This window comes from Myxocyprinus asiaticus, chromosome 21, assembly GCF_019703515.2.
Source record: "Myxocyprinus asiaticus isolate MX2 ecotype Aquarium Trade chromosome 21, UBuf_Myxa_2, whole genome shotgun sequence".
NCBI lineage: Eukaryota > Metazoa > Chordata > Actinopteri > Cypriniformes > Catostomidae > Myxocyprinus > Myxocyprinus asiaticus.
Genome location: NC_059364.1, coordinates 36,596,620 through 36,623,197, shown reverse-complemented (window position 1 = coordinate 36,623,197; position 26,578 = coordinate 36,596,620). Strand labels below are relative to the sequence as shown.

At 37.4% G+C, this 26,578-nt stretch overlaps 2 protein-coding genes across 4 annotated transcripts in view; one reads left to right on the top strand and one right to left on the bottom strand.

The window, feature by feature from the left end:
• LOC127412164 (thyroid adenoma-associated protein homolog) overlaps nt 1–11,433 on the bottom strand; it is a 128,706-nt gene extending 117,273 nt beyond the window's left edge. For 2 of the 3 annotated variants that reach the window (XM_051648306.1, XM_051648308.1), the window contains exons 1-16: nt 11,340–11,433; nt 9,149–9,229; nt 8,942–9,048; nt 8,263–8,396; nt 7,855–8,003; nt 7,718–7,750; nt 7,567–7,615; nt 7,249–7,442; nt 6,159–6,253; nt 5,760–5,983; nt 4,712–5,415; nt 3,314–3,468; nt 2,569–2,724; nt 2,344–2,439; nt 1,449–1,572; nt 1,197–1,342 (exon numbers count right to left, since the gene is read on the bottom strand). In XM_051648306.1, the coding sequence (XP_051504266.1) occupies nt 1,197–1,342; nt 1,449–1,572; nt 2,344–2,439; nt 2,569–2,724; nt 3,314–3,468; nt 4,712–5,415; nt 5,760–5,983; nt 6,159–6,253; nt 7,249–7,442; nt 7,567–7,615; nt 7,718–7,750; nt 7,855–8,003; nt 8,263–8,396; nt 8,942–9,048; nt 9,149–9,221 (2,439 nt within the window). In that variant the 5' untranslated portion in view covers nt 9,222–9,229; nt 11,340–11,433. Of the gene's footprint in view, nt 1–1,196; nt 1,343–1,448; nt 1,573–2,343; nt 2,440–2,568; nt 2,725–3,313; nt 3,469–4,711; nt 5,416–5,759; nt 5,984–6,158; nt 6,254–7,248; nt 7,443–7,566; nt 7,616–7,717; nt 7,751–7,854; nt 8,004–8,262; nt 8,397–8,941; nt 9,049–9,148; nt 9,248–11,339 lie in introns of all 3 variants that reach the window. The other variant, XM_051648307.1, reaches the window with a different exon arrangement.
• Nucleotides 11,434–12,107: 674 nt separating this feature from the next.
• The window catches only part of LOC127412165 (pleckstrin homology domain-containing family H member 2-like), a 66,614-nt gene continuing 52,143 nt past the window's right edge, over nt 12,108–26,578 (top strand). Inside the window, exons 1-2 of the mRNA XM_051648309.1 lie at nt 12,108–12,255; nt 14,618–14,740. Coding sequence (XP_051504269.1) covers nt 14,636–14,740 — 105 coding nt within the window. The 5' untranslated portion in view covers nt 12,108–12,255; nt 14,618–14,635. The remainder of the gene's footprint in view (nt 12,256–14,617; nt 14,741–26,578) is intronic.

The following is a 26,578-nucleotide window of genomic DNA, read 5'->3' as shown; positions in this document are numbered from 1 at the left end:
CAAAAATCTGGGTTCCAGTGAGGCACTTACAATGGAATTGAATGGGGCCAATTTGTAAACGTTAAAACACTCACTGTTTCAAAAGTATAACCACAAAACAAACAATATGTGTGTTAACATGATTTTAGTGTGATAAAATCGCTTACTAAGCTTTACTGTGTAAAGTTATATCTAATATTACAACTTCACTGTCATGAGGATGTAATGCTGTAAACCCTAAAATAACCATAAAAATGTTGATTTTAACAACTTTACAGCTCAAATAATACACAAGTTTTAACAAGAATTAATGTAAGTGCTGTTATAAAATTATAAGCTTCACATTTCAGCCTTTAAACCCTCCACAAATTGGCCCCATTCACTTCCATTGTAAGTGACTCACTGTAACCTCGATTTGTGCTTTTTTTACAGAAAAGGAGGGACGAGTCACAATTATTTTTTTGTAGTAATCAACATTATGCTACAAATGCTGCCGATTGAGATTAACTTGTATTGAACCCGGAATATTCCTTTATTAAAAAAAGTTCATTTCCGACACCGGTTGTAAAATTTGCAATTAGTGTTCAAATGATCAAATATTGCTGTCACTTCTTAATACATTGGTACTCAAGCCAGTATTATTATTTAGACTATTTAGCAGAGACGGGCCACTTCTTTTAAAATTAATGGGAGAATTGAAACCAATAATCAACAGATGTAGAAAGAAAGTCCCGCCTTACAGGTAAAAGAGCCAATCACCTTGTAGATACAGACATCGCCTGTCGATCAACTCTAGAACATGCATGCACATTAGCTATTCAAGGAAAATTTAAATCTGAGGTAAAGAAGCACAATTACAGTGCTGTCAGATAAAACTGCTGATTTGAAATATGTTTTTTGATCGTAATCTTGACCAACCATTTTGGAGATTACAGTCTTCTTCCATTCAATTAGATATGAGCTGCACTTACATGCCGCTTGTTTACATAGAAAAATAGCTGCCCGGGAGCATTGCAAAGATGGGGCAGAGTGGACAGACTTGCTAAAAAGACATTGCTCAAGCACATCTGTCATCTAGGCAGGTTTAGTCCTAGTTTTATGCTGGTCAAGTTAGTCAACCAGTATGGTCTTGCTGGTTAAGAAGCATCCAAAACACAATATATGATTTTGTTTTCATGAATGTAATTGGAAAGGAACACCAAAATATTCACACCGACCTGGAGTTGCACTGCTGTGGGGGGCAGTTTTTGTAAGAGGTTGCAGGCAAGCTGTTTCACCTCCAGAAAGTTGCTCGCGAGACAGCACAGCACAGCTTGAGCATGAGATACACTCACTGACTCTCCAAGAGTAAAACCAACAGAGCCTGAAAGAAAAGAGTAAACAAATGAATACATAATAGGCAATATTTATATGCAAATGCTTCATCAGGTTAATGTGTGCAGTGTTTTATAGGGGAGACTGGGAAATACCGGTGTTGAAGGTGAAATGTTCAGCGATTAGCCCCAGCAGGTGCAGAGCCATCAGACACCTGGAGAACGAGGCTCCTGGGTGAAGCACCTGGAACAGGGTCTCGCAGAACCAGCGCAGGAACTCCTGATTAAACACATACATAAACAAATGTGAGTAGTGCCTGCAAATGCAAAACTGACTACCACAATCCCAGGATTGCTTTTGAAGGTCGCCAGGGCATTACTATGGTGTTCTGAGAAGTTTTTAGCAATGCATTGCACATTGCAATGCAGGTGGTTGCTTAATGGACAAAGCCAAACGAACCCAACACCAAAGGTCGTTCTTATTGTAAGTGTTAATCTACTCTCTCGCAATGTTCTGTTGATTCCTCAACTGATTAATTTACTACAAAAATTTAAAATGAAACTTTGAAAACAAAATAGATGTCCATAAAACTTTTTTTTTTTTTTTGCCAAATTTAATCTTTGAAAGAAATGAAAGCAGATTTAAAGAAGAATATGTGATTAACCTTAAACTCTGGTGTACTTTTGGGCTGTTGCCCGCAATTTTTTACGCAAAATTTTAAAAGTTCACCACTTATACATCCTGTGGATTAACTGCAAAAAAATGTCTCATTTTTCAGCTTTCAAATGATACTTCATATTGCTGACTTATGTATACAGGGACTTTTTTCGTGATATACGTTTAAAGTGATTAACTGATTATTTGAATGAGCTTCCACTTTGTTGCATGTCAAAACACATTAAATAATACAAATAATAAATAAATTAATTTACCATTCTTTAATGTGTTTAATACATTTGAATTTGTGTAAATGAATCCTTTAACCAACTAGAACCAGTGCTAACACCTAAAATATATATTGTACAGCCCTAGGGAGATGTGAGACTATACCTGGTACATGTTGAGGACTTGATGATCGTTGTCACTTCGATGCTGATACATTCTTTTGTGCAGTAGCTGAGCACTGTCCTTCATCCTACACAAGAGCTGACACATAACAAAACACACAGGAGCCAATCAGATCACATTTACAAGGTCCTCTGGCCAATCTCGAGACAACACATTTCAATGTCATAAAAGAGTGTTCAGAGAAAAGCTGTTGACATCGATTGATACCTTCTTTAACAGACTGACCGTCTGCTGTCTTACTCCTGGTGATTGGGTATTCAGATTAAAGGGCAGGAAGTGGCGGATCAGATCCATTTCCTGTCTGGAGAGAGTTTCTGTGCTGCGATGACTCTCACATACCAAACCCAGAGCATCCATTCGCACCTGATTTCACACACACAAAATGACAGTAAGAGAAAACTAGATTTGTACATTTTCTGGAGGAAACGTGGTGCTTGCAAATGCCGCTGCTACGATGCTAGGATGTTCAGCATGGTTGCCAGGGTGTGCCGAGTGTTGTTGTTTTTTTTTTTTTAACACTGCTATACAGATGCTATGGTGTTCTGGGTGGTTGCTAGGTAGATGCTTACTGCTCCACGTCAAAAGAGCCCAAGACTATATGATATCATAAAAATGGCTTGGGTTCTACCATCAATGTAAGTCTATGTGATTTTTTTCACCTGTTTTATCATCTGTCAGAAACTTAGAAAAGTAATGGCAAGCCTCTCCTCAACAAGCCACATGATTTGAGGTGCCATTCATGTCAGAAGTGCAAACTGTGCGAGTTATGAATCGAAGTTTAATATTTAGGGTTAGGTTTGTTAATATCCCTAACCCAAAGTATGAACAATAGCTATAACGATGCTTGCCTTAGCAAACACCAAAAACATGTTAGACATTTACAATTAATTATTGATTATTATTATTCAGTAAGTTCAGTAAAATGTAGCTTTAAAAAGTGGCTCCTGTTCACCTGATCATGTTTGTGCACCAGTGCCTGTTGCATTAGTGGTAGGGGTACCAGGCCACCCCACAACTCCTCCTCTATAGACTTGAGAACACCCTGAGCTCTGGCAGCACGCAGACACGTCATCAAAGCACCCAGTGCACCTCTGCTACCAGCCAACCCTGAGAAACAAACACACTTAGCACTTTAAAAATAAATACTATACAATAGAGCTTAGTCAGGGATGAAACCATATTTCATTTAAAGGAATGGTTCACCAAAAATGAAAGTTCTCTCATCATTTACTCACCCTCATGCCATCCCAGATGTGTATGACTTTCTTCTGCTGAACACAAATTAAGATTTTTAGAAGAATATTTCAGCTCTGTAGGTCCTTTCAGTTCAAGTGAATGGTGACCAGACCTTTGAAGGTCCAAAAATCACATAAAGTAATTATAAAAATAATTAATTTGTCTCCAGTGGTTTAATCCATGTCTTCTGAAGGGATACAATCACTTTGGGTGATAAAAAAGATCAATATTTCAATACTTTTTTTTACCAAAAAAAAAAAAAAAATCCACTTTCACTTTCAAAATGTGAAAGTGAAAGTGGAGATTTATAGTAAAACTTGAATATTGATCTGTTTCTCACCCACATTTATCATATCACTTCAGAAGACATGGATTAAACCACTGGAGTCTGATGGATTACTTTTATGATGCTTTTATGTGATTTTTGGAGATTGAAAGGTTCGGTCACCATGCATTGTTTGGACCTACAGAGCCGAGATATTTTTCTAAAAATCTTTGTTTGTGTTCCGCAGAAGAAAGTCAAACAAATCTGGGATGGCATGAGGGTGAGTAAATGAGAGAATTTTCATTTTTGGGTGAACTATCCCTTTAATTCGGAGTCTGTGAGGGATACAGTCAATTCCAAGGTCACAATTACCATAATAACCCTTAGATCTCCTGTTGTGTTCCATTAAAGAAATAAAGTCATATGGGTTTGGACCAACATGAGGGTGAGTTAATAATGACAGAATTTTCATTTTTGGTTGAATTATCCCTTTAAATATGACATCTACCCTGACTAAGGTCCAGGATACTCCTAAATGAAATTTTCAATATCTTTCAAATACTAGTAATAGCATTGTATAAACACTAAAATGTTAGTTGTATGCTTAACCATCTCCCCACGCTTTGTAAATATGCACTTTTTTTTAGATATAAGTGTGGGACTGAGTTCGCTAACACAAGTTAGCAGTCACTTCCATCAGTTGAAAAATAGCGAATGCTTCCATGTTGTAAAAAAAAAAAAAACTTTGTGTCATTTGAGACAATACTACGCTTTGAAAATTCATAGGTGCACAGCGTAAATGCACAGTGTATTGTGTGTCATTTGAAACCAAGCTTCTTTTTTTCTTACCCTCTTTGCAAGATGGCATCTCCTGCAGTGCCTGTACCATGTGACTAAGGCTGGAGGGGTTGCAGCGTAACAGCTTTGGTAGGAAGTAGTCTAGTATATATGTGGTTTGATCCAGTCGGGCTGTGCACAGTATCTGCAGCAGAGGAGAAACCCAAGTCTCATGCCACCCATCTAACCAGGTATGCCCATCCCCAAAGCGGGCACACAACTGGGCCTTATGACTCACAAACAGCTTCTCCAGCAGATCACTGGCGTAAGGTGCCACTGTCTGATCCCCCATCAGAACCAGCAGTCTGGATGGCAGACCAGCATCAAGCTTTAGAAGATACTCTGCTTCTAAATGCTCCACCAGACAGGCCAGAGTACCGTACTTCCCTTTCATGTGCCACTCCAGTGCTAGAAGGTTCCGGGTGAGCTGGGTGATGTAAGGGTCACTGATGGGATCGGACTTATAATCACTGCAATGCTGGTGGAGAACAAGGAGGTTTTGAAAAAGAGAGCGTGTTTGGTGACGGACCCCATCCAGCGGGTGCTCCCAGTAGGTGTAGATGTGGTGGTGGAGGCGTGTGGTTAGAGGAGAGTCTCCGACCAGGGAGAGGCGAAGGAGAGGGGAGCAGGTGTCCACCTGGACGCAGTCGACCGCAGCGCCACTCCAAAGAGTCAAAACTCGAGCCACTACCATCACCGTGCTGGACTCCTTCACTCTGAGAGACAGATTAATTTTAACGAGCAATGTTTAATTGCTACTCCAGGTTGATTAACTTTAAAATTAATCAAGAATGAAAATGAAAAATTGTCATTTTGACTCTACCCTCGACAAGGTAATTGTAGGGATTATTCCATTAATACTGATCCATGACATTTAATATTTTGGCTTTCATCTTCGTATTTGCATTTCACCAGTTTTTTTTATGTTATTATTATTCAAAATAATAATCAAAACCAACATTTTGAACCAGGCACCTCTGGTTGAGTTGACAGAATAGTCAACATCTTGACTAGGCTCTAAAATGTAAATGTTATCCTTGAAGTAAGTATCCTTGAATACCTTATATCTAAAGACAGGAGCACTTCAGGTATGAGCAGTAGCAGTTTCTCTGCCTGTGGACCGAGAGTCCTTCCTTTCCAGCTGAGCATAGCCAGAGCTCCATGACTCAGATACAGAGCTACTGTTGCAGGCCTGCCACTTTCAAACAGTCCTGCACAGCTCTGGATCAACCACTCAGGGGTAGTACTGCCTGTCTCCACTGTACACTGCAGGAGACCTGCAACCTAAGATTACATCTCATTCATAATAGCATATTTTCTCAGCTTGAATTGAACAACAACTGAAAAAGAATTGCAGCTTAAGTTTATTAAAACTGAATAATGATAATACACAGATTGCAATGTTAGCTCCAAAATTGTGGGAAGGGGAATTCGTAATTGATTATGTACGATCACTCACCAAGACAGACACATCATCTCCATTTCCCATAACAGATCTGGTGAGCAAAACAACAGCCATACCAGCGGTGCTCTGGACTGACTGAACAAACTCCTCTGGATAGGAAAAAATTAAATGGAAAGTCATTTGAGAAAGTATTTCAATTTTTGCAAGTGATTATTACATGCATTATAAACATCGTGTTTGAAATTACTTTGACTTCCCTAAACTGCTTTCATAAAGTTAGTAAAAATTCGACAAAACAAGTGTGTAAATGGAGTAATTTCTGCAGCACTAATGGCACCAAACGTTATACCAAACACTCCCAGCACTGCTTTTTCCCCAGCCCAGACTCACACTAATGGTTACACTCTCTGTCACTTTCAACACATTGTTTGTTAAAGTGGTTGGACATGTCAACTTTTGGCTCAACCAAAAGCGTTTGTACATTTAATGTAATGTAACTAAAGGGACAGTTACTTTTTATAAGAATATCTCAGCTCTGTAGGCCCATACAATGCAAGTGAATGGTGACCAGACCTTTCAAGCTCCAAAGATCACATAAATGCAGGATAAGAGTAATCCATACGACCCCAGTTGTTTAATCCTTGTCTTCTGAGGAAACCTGGTAGGTGTGGTTGAGAAACAGTCATATGGATTACTTTTATGCTGCCTTTATCTTTTATAGCTTCAAAGTTCTAGCCACCATTCACTTGCATTGTGTGGACCTACAGAGCTGAGATATTTTTCTAAAAATCTTCATTTGTGTTCAACAGCAGAAAGAAAGTCATACACATCTGGGATGCCATGAAAGTGAGTAAATGATGAGAGAATTTCCATTTTTGGGTGAACTATTGATTTAAAGAGTAATTTCTGTGCCACTATCGTCACCAAAGAGAACTGCAAAAATAAATGATTGTTTCCAAAACACCCCCCTCCTTCCCCTTTGCCAGATGTTGGGCAAAAAGACCAATCCCATCCCAAACTCACGCCATTCATTGAGCCAAAGTTGCTGTTTTGCACACATCGGCATGCTCAAGAAAATAGAGAAATGTTTTGAAAGCACTTCAGAAAGTCAACCTATATGTAAATACAGTGGTCTTCACCATACCGTCAGTCAAAATACATGTATAGCAGTTCAGTAGTCCACTGAGCGTTTGCTGTAGTTCACATTGACTTGAAGCTGAAAGCAGTGCAGCACTAATGGGCTGCTGAGATCTTTGGACCACCAGCATTGAGGTCTTCACAACCGCTAGACAAGACTGCATCAACTGAGCCTGAGCAACGTGACGACCAGCCAGACCACTGTAGCAAAAACAATGATTTTTGATGATTCTAAAACTCATCTCAGGCATTTATGTTAACATTTCAGCAATTCTGCTCATACAGCACAATTTAGGAATTAGAAAGAGAGCAGAAAGCAGTATACCTATTCTTCTCCACATAATAACTCAAGGCCCTCTGGAAAAACTGGAGGACTATGAGAAGAAAATCACAGATTGAACTTGCAAACATTAAATGTTTGAACTGTTGTATGAACTGAGAAAATACAACCAAGTAGAGCCTCGAGGCGTACAAACCTTCTGTTATCAAACGGTGAATACATTTCTCACCTGCAAACCAAGTATAACAATTTAAAAACATTATACACTAACGTCTGTCTGATATTATGACAATCTAAACAAATATGAATATAAATTACAACACTTTGACATACCAATTGGGAAGCCATCCAGACAGGAAGTGATGCAATCTGTTAGGTGAGAGTAGTGATCTGTGCTTCCAGAGGAGAGAGATGAAGAAAGGCACTCTGACAGACATCCAACCGTCTCCTCCTGTAGCCAGTCTGGGCCACTACTTAGTGCACTATGGTGGAGGAGAAAATGAAATAAGTTAATACATAAATGTACAATGATGCTACAGTGACATTAGGACCTCCAGCAGTAGGAACGTCCAATATAAGCCACTTGGCAACCTCCAGCCAAAACAATGTATGAATACTTCAACAAATGTACTGTACACTACAGTATAATGAATGTTATAACAAGATAAATGGACAACAAGATACATGCCTCATAATAAGTCAGAAGTGACTCACTATATAGGATTAGGAAATATTTCAAACCTTGCTACGGCTCTCTTCAGTGGATTCTTGGCTGGCAGTTTGGTGTATATGAACGCTAGTGTGTTCAGGCAGGCCTGCAGTAAAGGACCGAAAGGGGACTCATCCTTTCTTAACTGCTCCAACATAGAACCTGCCTGCATAGTCAACATACAGTACCATATTTCAACATCATTAATTTTTTTTCCACATTCAAATCAATAACTACTCAAAAGCTTACAGGTTGCATTCAAATATCAATTTATCATCACCTTTAAGGATTGTATGGACCTTTAGTACGACGTTGACATGAAATACTTCTGGCAAGTTCACATGTCCTGCAGTTTTAAACAGCATTTGGCTGATATAAGTACCTTTAATAATTAATACGCATAAGTCTTTTATGACCTCATATTATTTGAAACTACATGGAATATTTGTACTTTTGAAAATTAATTTGAGACACCGCAGGACCATTTAAAATGCACTAGTAAAGGCAAAAAAGTGTGTATAAATAATAAAAAGCTGAACAGTAATGGTAACCAGTCAAAGGAACTGAGATATAGGTACACTTTCCCTTATACATTTTAACCTAAATAAAAAGATCTATAGATACTTCAGAAAAGTCCAGTATGAAGAATGCTTCAGCAAGCAGTCTTGATCCCATTATAGGTCTCAATTTGATGCAAGTAGACAGACAGACCTTAGAGACGAACTGGATCTGCTCTACTGGGTCAGAGGAGGATAAACTGTCCTTCAGCACCTGAGCAAGTTGTGTGGATCCAATATCCCCAGGCACAGACAGGGCATCTGAGAGAAAGCATGCAAGAGAAAAAGAGAAAGAAATGTTAGAGGAAACTACATCTGCTGCTAATTTTCAAACAACGGAGTCAATAACAGTGATGCTCACCTCTCAGGCTCTTCAGCTTGACATCATCCAAGGCCACTGTCTCGACTTTAGGAGCTTTCTTCTTCGCAACCATGATTATATCTAAGCCATCAACAATAACTGCACATGAGGATCTTAAATCAATTGTTCTTCAAAACATCATAGACAACAACTGCAGATCAACTGATCTGACCTGACCAATCTAGCTGCTTAAATATTTAACATAAACTTGAATAAAAAAAAAACTGCATAAACTACAGTCCAAATCATAAAGACATAATAATAACATTAATTATGTTTTATTTATTAAGTGCTTTTCCCACAGCTCATGGTCAGTTCAGTTTATAAACTGTATAACTACAGTTCTATTTATAAACTGTATAAACTACCGTTAAATAAACTGTATAAACTACAGTTCCACTTATAAACTGTATAAACTACAGTTCAGTTTATAAACTGTATAAACTACAGCTCAATAAACTGTATAAACTACAGCTCAATAAACTGTATAAACTACAGTTCGGTTTCTAAACTGTATAAACTACAATTCAGTTTATAAACTGAATAACTACAGTTCAGTTTATATATTGTATAAACTACCGTTCAATAAACTGTATAAACTACAGTTCAGTTTATATACTGTATAAACTACCGTTCAATAAACTGTATAAACTACAGTTCAGTTTATAAACTGTATAAACTACAATTCGGTTTATAAACTGAATAACTACAGTTCAGTTTATAAACTGTATAAACTACCGTTCAATAAACTGTATAAACTACAGTTCAGTTTATAAACTGTATACACTACAGTTCGGTTTATAAACTGTATAAACTACAGTTCAGTTTACAAACTGTATAAACTACAGTTCAGTTTACAAACTGTATAAACTACAGTTCAGTTTACAAACTGTATAAACTACACCTCGGTTTATAAACTGTATAAACTACAGTTCAGTTTATAAACTGTATAAACTACACCTCGGTTTATAAACTGTATAAACTACAGTTCGGTTTATAAACTGTATAAACTACAGCTCGGTTTATAAACTGTATAAACTACAATTCGGTTTATAAACTGTATAAACTACAGTTCAGTTTATTAACTGTATAAACTACAGTTCGGTTTATTAACTGTATAAACTACAGTTCAGTTTATTAACTGTATAAACTACAGTTTGGTTTATAAACTGTATAAACTACAGTTCGGTTTATAAACTGTATAAACTACAGTCCGGTTTATAAACTACAGCAAAATAAACTGTATAAACTACAGTTCGGTTTATAAACTGTATAAACTACAGTCCGGTTTATAAACTACAGCTCAATAAACTGTATAAACTACAGTTCGGTTTATAAACTGTATAAACTACAGTCCGGTTTATAAACTACAGCTCAATAAACTGTATAAACTACAGTTTGGTTTATAAACTGTATAAACTACAGTTTGGTTTATAAACTATAAACTACAGTTCATTTTATAAACTATATAAACTACAGTTTGGTTTATAAACTGTATAAACTACAGTTCGGTTTATAAACTGTATAAACTACAGTTCGGTTTATAAACTGTATAAACTACAGTTCTGTTTATAAACTGTATAAACTACAGCTCAATAAACTGTATAAACTACAGTTCGGTTTATAAACTGTATAAACTACAGTTCTGTTTATAAACTACAGCTCAATAAACTGTATAAACTACAGTTCGGTTTATAAACTGTATAAACTACAGTTCTGTTTATAAACTACAGCTCAATAAACTGTATAAACTACAGTTCGGTTTATAAACTGTATAAACTACAATTCGGTTTATAAACTGTATAAACTACAGTTCAGTTTATAAACTACAGTTCAGTTTATTAACTGTATAAACTACAGTTCTGTTTATAAACTACAGCTCAATAAACTATAAACTACAGTTCGGTTTATAAACTATAAACTACAGTTCATTTTATAAACTATATAAACTATAGTTTGGTTTATAAACTGTATAAACTACAGTTCGGTTTATAAACTGTATAAACTACAGTTCGGTTTATAAACTGTAAACTACAGCTCACTTTTGATAAGTTTGTGTGGACCGGTTAGCTAGTGTCATTCACTTCAATGTTTCATGCAAACATTTAAACCCACATTCTCTTTTAAACCGATAACCCTTTTCTTACTATTCATTAAATACATTACGCAGCATGAAAGCATATCGCCATACCTTGAAATAAAGCAGACACCGGTTAAAATGCTCAATGCTACATGTAGGCTACACAGTGGCTCCACACAGCAACACAACACATGTGTGACACGTCAATTCCGAGTCGTGATTAAAGCCCGCCCAATACAAAGTTGATTGGGCACAGCCAGCGCCGGCACAGCAAGATATTTCTGATGTCTGATTGGTCAACAGTGAAGTCAATCATTCATGACATTACCTTCCTACAAAAACATCGTAACCACACCCACAATGGTTTGATTGTACCAGAGTACATTCAGCAGAGACGGGTACTTCTATTGAAATGAATGGGAGAAATTGGAACGCTCAAACAAGGAACTCTGAGCGCCCAACTGTCAACAGATATAGAAAGGAAGTCCCGCCTTACAGTTAAAAGAGCCAATCACCTTTCAGACATCACCTGTCAATCAACTCTAGAACGCGCCTGCGCATTAGCTATACAAGCCGCGAAAATTGCGTTTTTTTTAGCGTAATATGAGGTAAAGAATCACAATTAATGACACCAGTATTGTCATATTTTATTGCTGATTTGAAATATGTTCTTTGATCGTAATCTTGACCAACCCGTCTTTGAAATTGTGGTCTTTCCCCATTCAAGTAGATACGAGCTGCACTGGCATGACTGGAAATAACCTCCTGAGAGCGTTCTAAACGTAGCCGACAGTGGACTGACTTGCTAGAGTAACTTTGATTGTACCCGCTCGTGAAAGACACGCCCCTGATCCCGCCCACTTGAACAAACCGTGATGCTGGAGAGAAAACTTTGAGCTGGCAGAACGCTTTCTTTTTATATTATAATTAGGTCATTAGGGCAATAACTATTCTGTCAACGCGGAATGTTATTTTTATCATGGTGTGAAACCAGTGGAATCTGCAGCATTATAACATTCATTGGCGGGTAAGGAAGTATTTTTAAAGAAATTAATTATAAAGTGTTTGTCTATAACAGAGACGATTATCACTTGGGTTTGACTTTTTTTTTTTTTTTTTTAGATAAAAATAAATACTAAGGTACATATATTTCTTGTGAATGTGTGAATGTATCCTTTTAGTCATTTTGAAAAAAATAAATAAATAAAGGTTATTAAAATATGTTGAATGATACACTTTATCTGTATGAAATAACTTATTGTTCGATTTAATATGTCTGAACTTTACAAGTAAACATTGGCTATTTTTGTATTCTATTTATTGACATTGATACATCCCTAAATATATGATATCATTATTCTGTCATTAAACCTTTGATTTATAAATGAGATGAAAAATAATAAATGAGAAAAATAGTCATTTTGCAAAAAAAAAAAAAAAGAAAGAAAATAAAGAGACACTTATTTTGCTATATTAATGTATTCTTTGTATGAACAACTCTCCTCTGTATGTAACTGTTTTTTTTTTTTTTTTTTGCAAAACAAAGAAAGTCTTTGATCCCTGTACATACAGTAATTGTTTCCTAACTCTGTAAAAAACATTTTTAATGCTGATTTGTCTTGTCTTTTATGAAAAGTTTTTCAGCAATTCGGTTTCTGTCATTTTACATTCAATTAGATTTATAATCTACAGCATGTGCTCAGTGATTTTGTTATCATCATATCCGGAACTTTCCCTCATTATGAGTCCGTTGATCTTTAAAACATGTTGTTTTCATTCAAGTTGGTTGTGACTCAAACCCTCAGTCTTATTTACTTCAAAAGCTTAATTGAGCTCAACACATGTTTGCACTCTCTTGGTGTCCATGCCAATGCTATAATGAGATCTTATTAAAGAGTTGTAGAAAAAGTTAAACAAGTGCCTCCTGCTTAACATCAATTGACACGTGTTTGTCATAATTAAAAATCTCACAATCGGTAAAGTCTAGGAAAGCTTTGCTTTTACAGTGTTGGTCAGTTTGTCCAGGGCCCCGGCCAGCCCTTAAACGGTTTTCCACAACCACTTCTCTGTCTTTTGAAGACAGACTGAATCTGCTGTTCTTTTAAAATTTAATTGTCTGCAACGCTGAAAGTTGTCTTTGGCTTCTCAGTAATGGATATGTGGTATGGAAACCTGCCTGTAAAAAAATAAATAAAGCTAAATTGTCTAAAGCTGTTCATATACAGTAGCTAGCAGAAGCAAACAAAGCAACCCAGAAAGCTTTACACATCACTGGTTATTTGTCTTATCCTCTCAAAATGAAAAATTCTCCCAAAAATGAAAATTCTCTCATGATTTACTCACCCTCATGCCATCCCAGATGTGTATGACTTTCTTTCTTCTGCTGAACACAAATGAAGATTTTTAGAAGAATATCTCAACTCTGTAGGTCCAAAAAGCACATAAACACAGCATAAAAGTAATCCATAAGACTCCAGTGGTTAAATCCATATTTTCAGAAGCGATATGATAGGTGTGGATGAGACACAGATCAATATTTAAGTCGATTGCTTGGACCGAACTCGAGTTCGTTTCCTGCTCCCGCTGGTCTCTGTTCACATTATACTATTTGGGTCCGAACCGCACTCTGATTGCGTCATCAATGTGAGCACAAGCGGCACCAGCAGTTGCACCAACCCTGGTGTGCACCATAAGTGGTGGTGTGAAAGTTTCCTAAAAATGTTCGTTTGTGTTCAGCAGAAGAAAGAAAGTCATACACATCTGGGATGGCATGAGGGTGAGTAAATGATGAGAGAATTTTCATTTTTGTGTGAACTGTTCCTTAAATGAATAGCGTGGGCCCAGTGGCAGTTGATAGTGATTTACTTTGATGCTTAAAAAAATCACAACGGACGTCACAATTTTCACTTAAATTCAGTGTCGTTTCTCACCTTCAGAAGGCTTGGAATATGACGCAGGAGTCACGTGGACTACTTTTATGACACTTTTTAAAGCTTTAAAGTGAGTCGCTATCAACAGCTTTTGTATTGAAATAAAGGACTGCTATATTCATTTTAAAATCTCAATGTGTGTTCTGCATAAGAAAGAAAGGGTTTGAAATGCCATGTGGGTGAATAAATTCAGACAGATTTTTTATTTATTTATGGATGAACTATTCCTTTAATCGTTGTAAAGCTAAAGACAGTTTCCACATTGTGGACAATATACATTCCAAAGTCTAAAAAGTTTGTCTCCTACCTACTATTTTCTAAAGTAACATTTACTTTTCTGGTTATGAGTTGTCAGTGATGTTTTTGTAAGTTTTGAAGTGCTCATCATACACAGCACTCCATGTTGGACATGTATATCTTTCTGCTTCAGTCTCATGCTGTGTGTGTGTGTTGTGGCAGAGCCTGAGGGGTGACGGCATGGCAGAGGGTGATGAATGGAAGGAGAAGTATATGGCCCTCGAGGCCCTGCTCTTCAAATTCCGGGGACAGATGAGTGTGATCCGGGAGCTCACGGCAGAAAAGGTCAGTCTCACTGTCATATAGAGTGCCTTTTCCCCAGCTGCCTTTTACACTGTAGCTCCTTGGTCTTTAAAAATCATTACATTTGACCGCATGCTGAGTACATAAAACTACACCACAATTTTTTAAGAGTAATAACAGAACAGGCATATGATTTGTGAGTAACTACTGTATCATGGCCCCTCTAATGCCTGTCTGTATTTATATCAGTCAAATATTCAATAGAGGGGATTCTAGGAAAGGCAAAGAAGCTACCTATTAAAGTGTTTGCTCATTTCCATGTTTGGTTTTCATTTCCATGAAAGAGTGTGTGTGTGTACATGCGTGCCATGGCCTATTTCTTTGGCCTGTCTCAAGGGAGAGCAGATTAGGGGTTAATATAAACAGACACCTGACCACAGGGCTCCAGACTGCTGCATTCTGGGATCTTCTTGGAATTACAGATTTGAGATGCGTTCTGGTGCTTTAAATGGCCGCGGCTTGGGGAGAGGTCAAGTTTAGATTTTGTGTAGTCAACTTTACAGTGTTGTGATAATGTTCCTTCTTAATACTCGTACTAGTTTTAGGTCTCAAAGTTTTATTTATAGCATAGTGTTTATTCATAGAGTAATAAAAACCTGAGCAATGCTGTAAACTTTTCTTTTTAGTCTTTTCATTTGGACTTTGACATGAATTCAAAATGTGCTGATCTGGAAAAGTGACTTTATGAGACATTCTGCTTTTTAATGTTAGGCAAAGTTTTTTTTTACTTATGGACAATTTTTCCTGCTGTGCCTCTGATCTCCCTCTTTGCATGTGAAATTAATTCAAAAGCAGTGACACTATACTATGCACAATTACTTCAGACCCCACAATGAATATGGGCAACAACAGGATATGATGTCACACTCTGGGGCTATAATTTTTAATAAATGGGTCAATTGCATGACATCATTTTTGTCTCATTCTTTGTCCGGATCTATTAAGTTAGGGTTAGAATTTGGTTCACACTAAACAATGACTGGAATACACCTCTACTGTGATGAACATGTTTTCTTTCTGAGTTCAGAGTCATTCTGATATTTGATCTCAGGCTAGGTGGTGTAACCGTCCAGAGACAGTAAAAATACAAATAAATACATTTTAAATTAAAAGGTGAAATTAAAAAAACAAAACAAATGTTGGCAGTTTGGATAGTTGTATTATTATCTGTTTAAAAATAAGCAATTTTGGAACCATATTGTTTTAAAACATTATTAATATTTGAAAAACCTTTGTCCACCAAATCAAAGCCAGGTGGCATAAGCAACATGCAGGTAGCCATTCTGTTGTCATGTGACAAAAAACAGCATAAAACCCTCATGACTATGAAAGCACTCTTTTATTAATTTATTATTAAGTAAAACATATTTTTATGAATTTATTTTTACATTAATAAGGCATGTAGACTATGCATTATATGCTATTTAATCCACCATTTACACATGTAATTAACAAGAATAAACTAAAACATTATATATAGATATATAGCTGAATTCTTTTAAAAGTGTGGTTCTTTAAAAAATAAAAAACTGTGATACAAAAATGAAATGAAAACATTTTTATTTTTTATATTATTTAAGATTCACACTTTTACAAGTAGGCCATCTACTGCCGCAGAATGCACCACTCATTGTACATGTAGGAAGCACTTTCATCTGTGGACATTATTTTCAAGATGAGGTCGCTCACAGTCGGAATTGTGAATACACTCATGTACATTGTAAAAAAATTGCAATGTACAATTAAAATTTACATTTTGTGAAATGTATTGCCATATATAGAAAGAAGATGATCTGATCTGTTCTGTTGTCACTGTCAAAGATTGGCATGACACACTGGCTACCTAGTGAACACACACACACACACACACACACACACACACACACACACATGCACACCAGTACCCTCAAAACAAGACAGATCCAATATAGCTCCAGAAGTGCTTCATTGAGAAATTATTACCATGTATGATTACCCTCTTTTCTGAGTTATTTTTAGTTCAGTAACGCAAGTCACTAATAATGAAGCATTTGGGAGAACATGTCTCAACTCTGTTATTGCAGGATAAACATTCTTTTCCTCTAAAACAGTCCAGCAGTTTATCGATACTGAGAATTACTGAAAATGCTCTAGAAAATTGACACCTAAAAATTCATGCACATTAAATAATTTTATGTGATGACAGCATCATGTGGGCCAAAAAGATGGTTTGCGGGCCGCCTGTCGAGGACTACTGAACTAGATTATTAAAAGATTTCTCATTTTTATCACCTTTATGATACACAAATAAGGTTATGACCCAAATAATAAAGTAGAAATTACAAATAATAATTCATTCCGGATTTTTAACTATTTACAATCTACTCTACTCTCCACTGTGAAACTTTGAAGTTTGTATTCTGTGTATTGTATTGAATCTAGAGGTCAAGCTGTGACATTTATCTTCTAATAGTCAATGATTATTTTTTTTCACTATACAGTGAATGGAACACAAATTTTTTGGAGATTAGTTTCAATAAATGTTCTTTTTGACCTTTCTTTTGAGTTTTAAAAGTTAGAGTACTTCTTTTTAATTCATTTAACTCTTTCATTTCAAAAGATCAAGACAAATAATTTCTACTTTAAGAAATTATCAAAAGAATTAGCATTAGACTCCTCTATAGGTCAACACACTCTGTTCATCCCTGAGTCTCAGTAAGCGCGACCTCTGACCCCCTATAATGCTGAGCCATGCATATGATTTCTTCCTATAAGAATCTCATTGTAATTCTTTCTCATTCCTGCATCAGTACATGTTGTTATAAGCTACTGGGCAGTGTCTGAACTCACGTATGTGTGCAGAATCCATTATACCTCCCCTGCCTAACACATGGATGAATTTTCTTATTGGAGTAATTAAAAGCTGCCATTAAATGTTTACATAGGGCCTCTTTCTTGATGTCACTGCAGGTCCTGGGTCAGTTGAGCAGTTGAAATAAATTGCTGGGGAGATCTGTTGGGTACCAGGGAGCCATTTTTTCATTGGACATCAATTGGCAACCCAACACAGTATCAAAATAGTCATAATCATAAAAAAATAATCTAAAATGTCTTTAAAATCAAACATTTATTAATATTACCATGTACTCGATTGGCCTGACAATATACAAATGTACTGAATGTTTGCTTTCTAAATTTCTTTTGAATTTCAGTGGTTTCATGCTGTTGGCAGCTAATAATCCACTGCACAAAACACATTGTGGTTGGCACAAACCATGTAAATCTTGATTTCAGCCCAAATGTAATGTAGTCTGGGTCATATTTTCTTACTTTTGTTCAAGATTTTTTTAAGGGAACCTGACCATGGTTGGGATCTGCCAAATATCTCTAACTTCTATTAAGTCACTGATGAATTTGTGCCCAAGTGCCGTAGAATTTGATTGGACATGCACTTAAAAAAATTATTTTGCCTTTAAGTTATCATAACTCAAAATGTAGAGTTAGAATAGCTGTTGAGGTCCGTGCGTGTCTCCTTGACAAGCTTAAGTCTAAACATAATAGAGCAGCGTTTCTTAAACTATGGGTCGTGTCCCAAGTTGGGTCGTATAGTCATACATATTGGGTCACGACGTATTTTGAAATAACTGTAATTATTTCCTTAGTAAAAGTAATTGTTAAGAGCAAATGTGCTCTGTTCAGTGCACTCTTTTACGCTGTTGCATCTGCCGTGTTTTCGGCTGTTTTCCACAATATAATTTGATAGACTCGGTCTCTCACCGCAATATCAAGCGAGTCGCAGGCTCAATCAGGTGCGGAGGTGATGCGGCCAACAGGTCACTGCACTTAACATCACAACACACCGCTGTTACCGTGCAGACTCGCCAAACAGAAAAATGACAAAGTATCAGAAAGAGCAAGGATCGCCATCAAAGCGTTAAATGCACAAGTTCAAAGTTTTGAGTCGCTCATAATAAGACAACATCTCCTCACGCAGCACCCACAGCTTGGAGAAAGCCGCGAAAATTCTGTCAGAGCAAGACAAAAAGTTCAAATAACTTAGGAAAATAGTTAAGAATTGATGTAGCGGTGAAGATAAACAGAAATATGTGAGTACTGTCTATCAAAGTGGCATAAGTGAGTAAGTTGCTTACAAATAAACACTCTGTACTGTTTTGTGTCATGAAGTTTTTCATAGTCCAATCCTTAATAAATAGAAAGACATCGAGGGCCTGGGTAGCTCAGTGAGTATTGACGCTGACTACCACCCCTGGAGTCGTGAGTTCGAAATCAGGGCGTGCTGAGTGACTCCAGCCAGGTCTCCTAGGCAACCAAATTGGCCCGGTTGCTAGGGAGGGTAGAGTCACATGGGGTAACCACCTCGCTGTAATGTGGTTCGCTCTCGGTAGGGCACATGGTGAGTTGTGCATGGATGCCGCGGAGAATAGCGTGGGCCTCCACACGCGCTGTCTCCGCTGTAATGCGCTCAACAAGCCACGTGATAAGATGCGCGGATTGACGGTTTCAGACTCAGAGGCAACTGAGATTCATCCTTTGCCACCCGGATTGAGGCGAATCACTACGCCACCACGAGGACTTAGAGCATGTTGGGAATTGGGCATACCAAATTGGGGAGAAAAGGCGAGAAAATAAAATAAATAAATAGAAAGACATCAGTTCAGTTTTGACAAATAATGGTCGGCTTGACACTAATTTATTCATCTTATCTGTTCTGTGTAAACTATTATTTAAATGTATGAACATTTTACCATGGCAACCTTATTTTCTGCCAAAATACCATAGTTAGGCTACTGCAATAATTGTTACTATAAAATGTTTAATTCATATGGTATCACTGTGTAAAATGCTTACAGAATCTATATATCTTTTCCTGACTAAAAGTTCCCACCAGGTTTGTTTATCTTTATTTATTCATTTTTTTATTTTATTGTTTATTAACAATACTTGTAGTAACTATGGTATTCTTTGGCAGAACTATGGTTGTCAGGGTTACAAAATATAATGCAAAATGGATGCAATTGATTTGATCAATTTCAACATCTTTTGTCTTTATTTCTACAGTTTGAGAGTGTATGTTTAAATGTAAAAAAAAAAATTTAAACAGTCTTTAAAAGAATAATAATGATTTTTGTAACAGTCTGTCTATATCACATTTGTTGTAGTTATAAAAAAGTGAATAAGTTAAAGGATATAGCAATTACAGCGTACTGTACGGTTTTGTAAATTTCTCATTTGGGCCCTGGGTCGAGAAAGTTTAAGAACCCTTGTGATAGAGGGATCAGATGTTTCAACTGGGAATTTTCCATCAAGTAGCAGTTTATTTTTCCTCTGACAATGGGATGGCCCTAACTTCTTATATAGTTATCAATAATATTACATGACAATATAATAATTTAACTTCTATATTCAATTCGAACTTAATTACAATTACACTAAGAAAGTCAAGATTACTTTAAAAGACATTGTGTTATATTGAGTTAAGTCAGCTTTATGTTCTGTTTAAACAGCTTTACCTCTTAAGTTGACAGCTTACTTTTTTAAATTGAAACAACAAGATTTTTTTTACTAGTGTACAGCCTTTTGATGGCAAAAACAAAAGAGATCAGAAGTGTTGTCTCCTACCTTTTGAAGATCGATAAGCCTATTTATTTTGCTATCATAACTATACATGATTGTTAAATTGCATTTTATTATTTGTATTTAGCATTGTGTTTCTCCCTGCTGTCCGCGACCTTGTCAGAACAGACCAGTGATCCATTTTTGGGTGATGGGCCAATTGAGAAACACTGGTTTGAGGAAGCGATCGGAGCTGTGGAACTCGACACTGCTTATCAGAGGAGGAGGAAGGGGAAAGACTAAGACACAAGATGGAGAAAGTGACAAAGTGTGCCCAATAGGAAGGATAAGAATGTATAAGAGAGTGAAGGGGAAAGAGAGGGAGTAAAACAAGAGGAGAAAGACAGACGAATAGAGTGGCAAAACAAACTATCCTTTAATCGCTGAGACTCCCGAGGGAGGAAATGCCTGGGTTTGTAAACACAGTGTGTGCTATACAGGAAGTTAACATATAAAATGCAGATAAAAACACACACAAATATGGGTAGTTGATATGTCCTGGATACGCTATACCCCAAAAAAGCAATATGCAGTAACTATGCCAACACCATTGCCAAATATATGGCTATGAATTTTTGTGAGAATTTTGTAGTTACTTAATTTTAACACTGCATTTTCTCTGAATCTGAGTATATTTGAGCCAAACCCATTTGGCTTTTCACACTTCCGCGTTCGCAAAGCGCAAGTCGTCATAGTTGGATAAATAGGGACTTTAAACAACAGCTGCCAACAGGATGGCTACGGCGTTCTATGTTCTTGTGCGCATGCGCAACTTGGAATTCGCTTCTTCCTGACGTTGTACTATAACTGTCTACTACGGGAGAATCGCTACTTTGCCATAGTCGAGAGTACGTGACAAATTAGGTAGGAAAATGTAATGTTTTATAAGAGATGCTGTGAAGTCAGCACAGTAAGGAACCTACACATTCTCCTCAAACATACAGTATGTTAAATGTACACTTTGAATAAAATAAAAAAATCTATAATATTAATAATAATAATAATAATAATAAGGTTTTAGACAAGAATAAAAACTTTTCTTCTGACTGTATGTTATCATGTAACACTAAAAGCAACCATTCATTTGCTGTTTTCATTGACATTTTTGTACTTGAATGATTGAATGCTCTGTTCCACCGTCCTGTAGGATAACAGCTTAATGATTTTTTTGTTTCTTGGATACGACGGTTGATCAGTTTACTTCCGGTCACCGTAGCCGTCCCGTCTGCAGCTGTTGCTTAAATTCCCTAATGCAACTATGGCCGCTGCCGAGGTGTGTGTTTTCACACTCCTTAAAAGTTTTGCCTGCATTTACGTTTGGAGACCCTGACCACATCGGCCATCAATGGTTCAATCTAAATTCAGCAAAGGTTACAAGTTGCTTTCGAGGGTTATCTGCATAAATACGAAGGTAAATCAATAAAAATAGATTATTATTGAGAGGTTGTGTGTTCAATTAGCAGGCACATATTTACGATCTACAAATCTGTCACCATAAATTGCAAAAAAAAGGGCACAGTTAACAAATCTGTGAGTTGTACTTACTGTGAAATTAATTCCTGATGGGGGGGGCGACACAGGGTGTGAAGGAGTGGAGAGACCCATGTCCCTCTCCATCCGACTTCTAACCCTGTCAAACACACACTCTCGTGTCGATTGTGATGTGTAATCATTCCATTGAAACCATCATGGTACAGCTCAGATTTTAAAGCGTTTCACAATTCCAACTGTGAGCGACTGCTTTAAGTCCTCATCTTGAAAATACTGTCCACAGACGAAAGTGCTTCCTTGTTTAATAACGAAGTTATCCTCTTTGCATTTAATTGCCTGGACCCACCGAGCTCATACAAAGTTTAGCATCTTTTGGAAATACATGGACACACAAATCCAGACGTTTTCTTTTAGAATTTGTGCAAATAGGAACACTGTAGTGGCACTGGTTATTACTGTTCTTCACGATCACCACCATAGTTTACTCAACTATGACTACTTCCGCTTCGCGAACGCGGAAGTGTGAAAAGGGTCCATGGTGGTGAATGGAAAAACACCCGTAAAACAATAAAGAAAAACGTCAAAAAATGCTTTTGATCCATGCCAACTCCCAGGAAAGGTGTATACAGGTCTGAAGTCACAAATATTGCCAAATTCGACTTTTAAATATATTTTATCCACGATTCATCTCTGTACGCCGGCAAGTGTGATGTGTGACCCGCGAGTGCACATGCCTATCGGTACATCACTGTAAACATCTCTCATTCAGAAGTAACAAATGTTTGTGTTGTTTTCTGCTCTGATTTGGTCACAACATTACAAAATGTCTGTGATGATCCCGTCTGTATGAATGTAAGAGCTGCTTTAAATCATGAAGAATACACAGAAAGCAACCGAGACATATTAGTGAATAAGAATAATATGTTTACATTGTAGTCTGGCGGTGTGAATACAGTCTGTGCTTCAAGATCTTATGATGTGTTGTTTATTGACTAATATTAGTATATACACATTAAATATACACTATATATTCACATCATAGTGCTTTTTTATTTATTACAACATGTTACAATTATCGCATACCTTTATACAGTCTGGGTGTTATGAATAACATCGTCCTATGTCCATTTCCAGTTTAATTGTATCCGAATCAATGATGTTATAAATATAATTGACACGTGTACAGATAACTGACATGTCTAAATAAATGAACAAAGACCCACACATGTTTTTATCCCTGCTCTCCCCCTTTCGTCACTGCTTGACTTTGGCTAAATGAAGCCGTGTCACTTAAAAGATTAAACTGTATTGAAAGAAAAACTACAATTTGGCTCTGGTAATTAAGCAGCAGTATGGCGGTGCAGTCATACAGTGAGTGACGCAACATGAAACAGGTCCATGCTTCACCTAAAACCTTTTTAAACAGCATTTTGCTAATTCATTTTAATTCGTGCAACTTTTATGGCTCAATATGAATTGAGAGACTACATTAAATACTTTGTCACACCACAGAACCATTAAAAATTAACTAGTGAATGCAAAAAGATCATTATAAATAATGAAATACTTTTAAAAATTGGTAACCAGTTACAGGGTCTAAAATATACACTTTCCCTTATACATTCATATAAATATTGTCCCTGGACATGTTACATGGACATGCATCAGCTTCCCATAATCTTCTCCAAATGTGATTTTTTTTTTTTGTTTGTTTTTTTTTTTTTTTTTTGGCGAAATGTCTAGTTTACTTCCTGTTTTGTAGTTTTAATGAACCAGCCAGGCATTGGACAGCATTTACTCATCATGCTAAGAAAGTAGGTAATGAACTTTCACTGTCAGCAATCCTCAAAATATTTCACGAAGGAGCCTGTGAAGCCATTGTCAGTGTTTATAGGATATTTTCTCTTTTAAACTTTTACAGCAAGAATATTTACAGTTTAAAAGGGTGCCTCAAAGACACATTAAAAAAAAAAGTCAAATACATGCTAATTTTCTCACACTGAAAGCACATCGTGCAAAGTAGGAGTCTGTATCAGGTTAGCGCTTTGCTTCTCCAATTGCTGAGAAGCAGGACACTCAAGCAGAAGTCTCTAAAGCTCTCCATTTAATCTCATTGCTGTCTAGTTGAGATATTACAGTGATCCCGCCCCCCAAGGGCCCAAACCAGAATTGTCTGGATTAATTCTGCATACTTTGGAATTTCATCCATTTCTGGTTATTCATAGAATTGAGTCCCGTGTTAAGTTTATCTGTGGCTTCCATCTGTGGCATGCTTCTGTTTCTCCTGAGTGTGTAGGACACAGATGAGTGGAATGTGAGACCAGAGGCAGGGTGATGCTGGGGAATTTGGAGCCATGGTGTAGTGAGGGGTGTCACACAGACAGGCTTTGTGAGCTGGCTTGATGAAGGGAGGCTGGATGAGGGGTGCAGGGCGGGCCAGCCACAGAAGGCTGAGGATGGAATGCATGGAATGGAAGGCTGACTGTAGCCAGGACCATATGGGGTGGAGAAGTGGGGGTGAAATTGTAGATGTTGATGAAAAATGTGGAGTTTGCAGATGTAAAATAAAAAAGTATCTATAAATGAATCTTTTTTATATATATATAATAATGACAGACCGATCACACTGAATTTGGCAACAGAAGGTCAAATTTCTGCTGCTGAAATTGGTCTGTGCTTACCGAAATTCAAACAACTGCCTCCCCAGTGACCAAAAATGGAAGTGTTGTTCGGGTGAAATGTTGAGATGGATCTGTCTGCAAGTCTACTACAGGCATCCTTAATTAATTAATTAATTATATATATTTTTTTTTTCACACATTATACATTTGCACATATACAGTGAAATTCTTTTTTTCACATATCCCAGCTAAGCTGGGGTCAGAGTGCAGGGTCAGCCATGATACAGCACCCCTGGAGCAGATGGGGTCAAGGGCCTTGCTTAAGGGCCCTGCTCAAGGGCCCAACAGTGGCATCTTGGTGGTGCTGGGGCTTGAACCTCTGACCTTCTGATCAGTAACCCAGAGCCTTAACCACTGAGCCACCACTGCCCCTCCTGAAAGACTACTACAAGGCATGCCCACTGCAAGTTATGCCCCCTTCAAGTAACCGTCAAAATTCTGAAGTCTTTCAACAGATGTCACATTCATACACAGTTGTGTTTATTTGGAGTCCCACAGCAACCCAACAACTACACCTATCCCTAAACCTGACCATAACCTTACCCCTCTATCTAACTTTAACCACAAAGCTTAAAAAATGAAAAGTTTGAAAAATTATTAAATATACCACAGCGTAAAATTTATATTAAATACAGTCATAATGCCATACCACTAGGTGGCGACAGTGAGGAGAAACGTGATGAAAATGAAGAGGAGAAGAAGATGCTAAGCTAATAGGCTAACCAGTTAGCTTGTGAGCTAACTGGGAAAAAAAGAGAACAGTGAAATGTTCAGTTTCACCATTTTTATCGGCTGTTTAATAATATGAAATGTGATATATAGTTAATAAGTCTTTCTTTTTCATATTTACATAAATAAGATAACATGTATCATATAGCAATTGCATAGAATTTTAAAAGTCCTTTCAGCCAATTTAATCACTTTGTGATCCAAGGGGGGCATTATTTGAAGTGGGTGTTCCATGTATTGGTGTTCCTTGGGTGGTTCTCATTTCTTAAATTGTGCATCCTCATTTCTTACTTCTCCATCCTTGAGCCTGTGATCCGAAACCTGATCAAAGTCCGCCATCATTAAGGACGTATCAATTCTCTAATTGCACCGCAAGGATCGAGGACGGAGGAATATTACCGTGGACGCTTGAGTGAGGAAGCACAGGAGCATCCTATGGGGAAGACTTTTTGGTCGAAGCAACTGACACACGCTTAAATTCTCCTCCCCTTTTACATCTGGTTCAATAGTTTTAATTCATGTTTCACCTTTACAGTTTAAATAAACCATAACTGTCACATGCTTCAACAGTGCATCTTGAATTATTTGGATTTATTTTGAATATATTAATAAATAAAGTTTTAATAACATAACAGCAAGCACGACGAGGTACTGCAGCTGCGCAAAAACGCATTCTGAAGTCATACTTGAGTGAGCAAGGACATTTCATTTTACAGATACATCCTGTGGGGGCCTGGGTAGCTCAGCGAGTATTGACGCAGATTTACCACCCCTGAAGTCACGAGTTCGAATCCAGGGCGTGCTGAGTGACTCCAGCCAGGTCTCCTAAGCAACAAAATTGGCCCGGTTGCTAGGGAGGGTAGAGTCACATGGGGTAACCTCCTCGTGGTCGCTATAATGTGCGGTTCTCGCTCTTGGTGGGGCTCGTGGTGAGATGTGCGTGGATGCCGCAGAGAATAGTGTGAGCCTCCACACGCGCTACGTCTCCACGGTAACGTGCTCAACAAGCCACGTGATAAGATGCGCGTATTGACGGAGGCAGCTGAGATTGAGGCAAGTCACTATGCCACCACGAGTACTTGGGGGAGAAAAGGGGAGAGAAAAACAAATACATCTTGCTTCGATTCCTCCGTCCTCATTTCCTTTCCTTGTTTCCTAAGAGTGTGGAGCTAGGAAACGAGGAAAGGAAGCAAAGAAAGGAAACAAGGATGCACAATTTCTGAAATAAGAAGAACCCCTTGTCGTCTTGCAGGACGCAGACAGATACACCTGGAAATGTCCACAAGGTGGCACCAAAGCGAGTTGT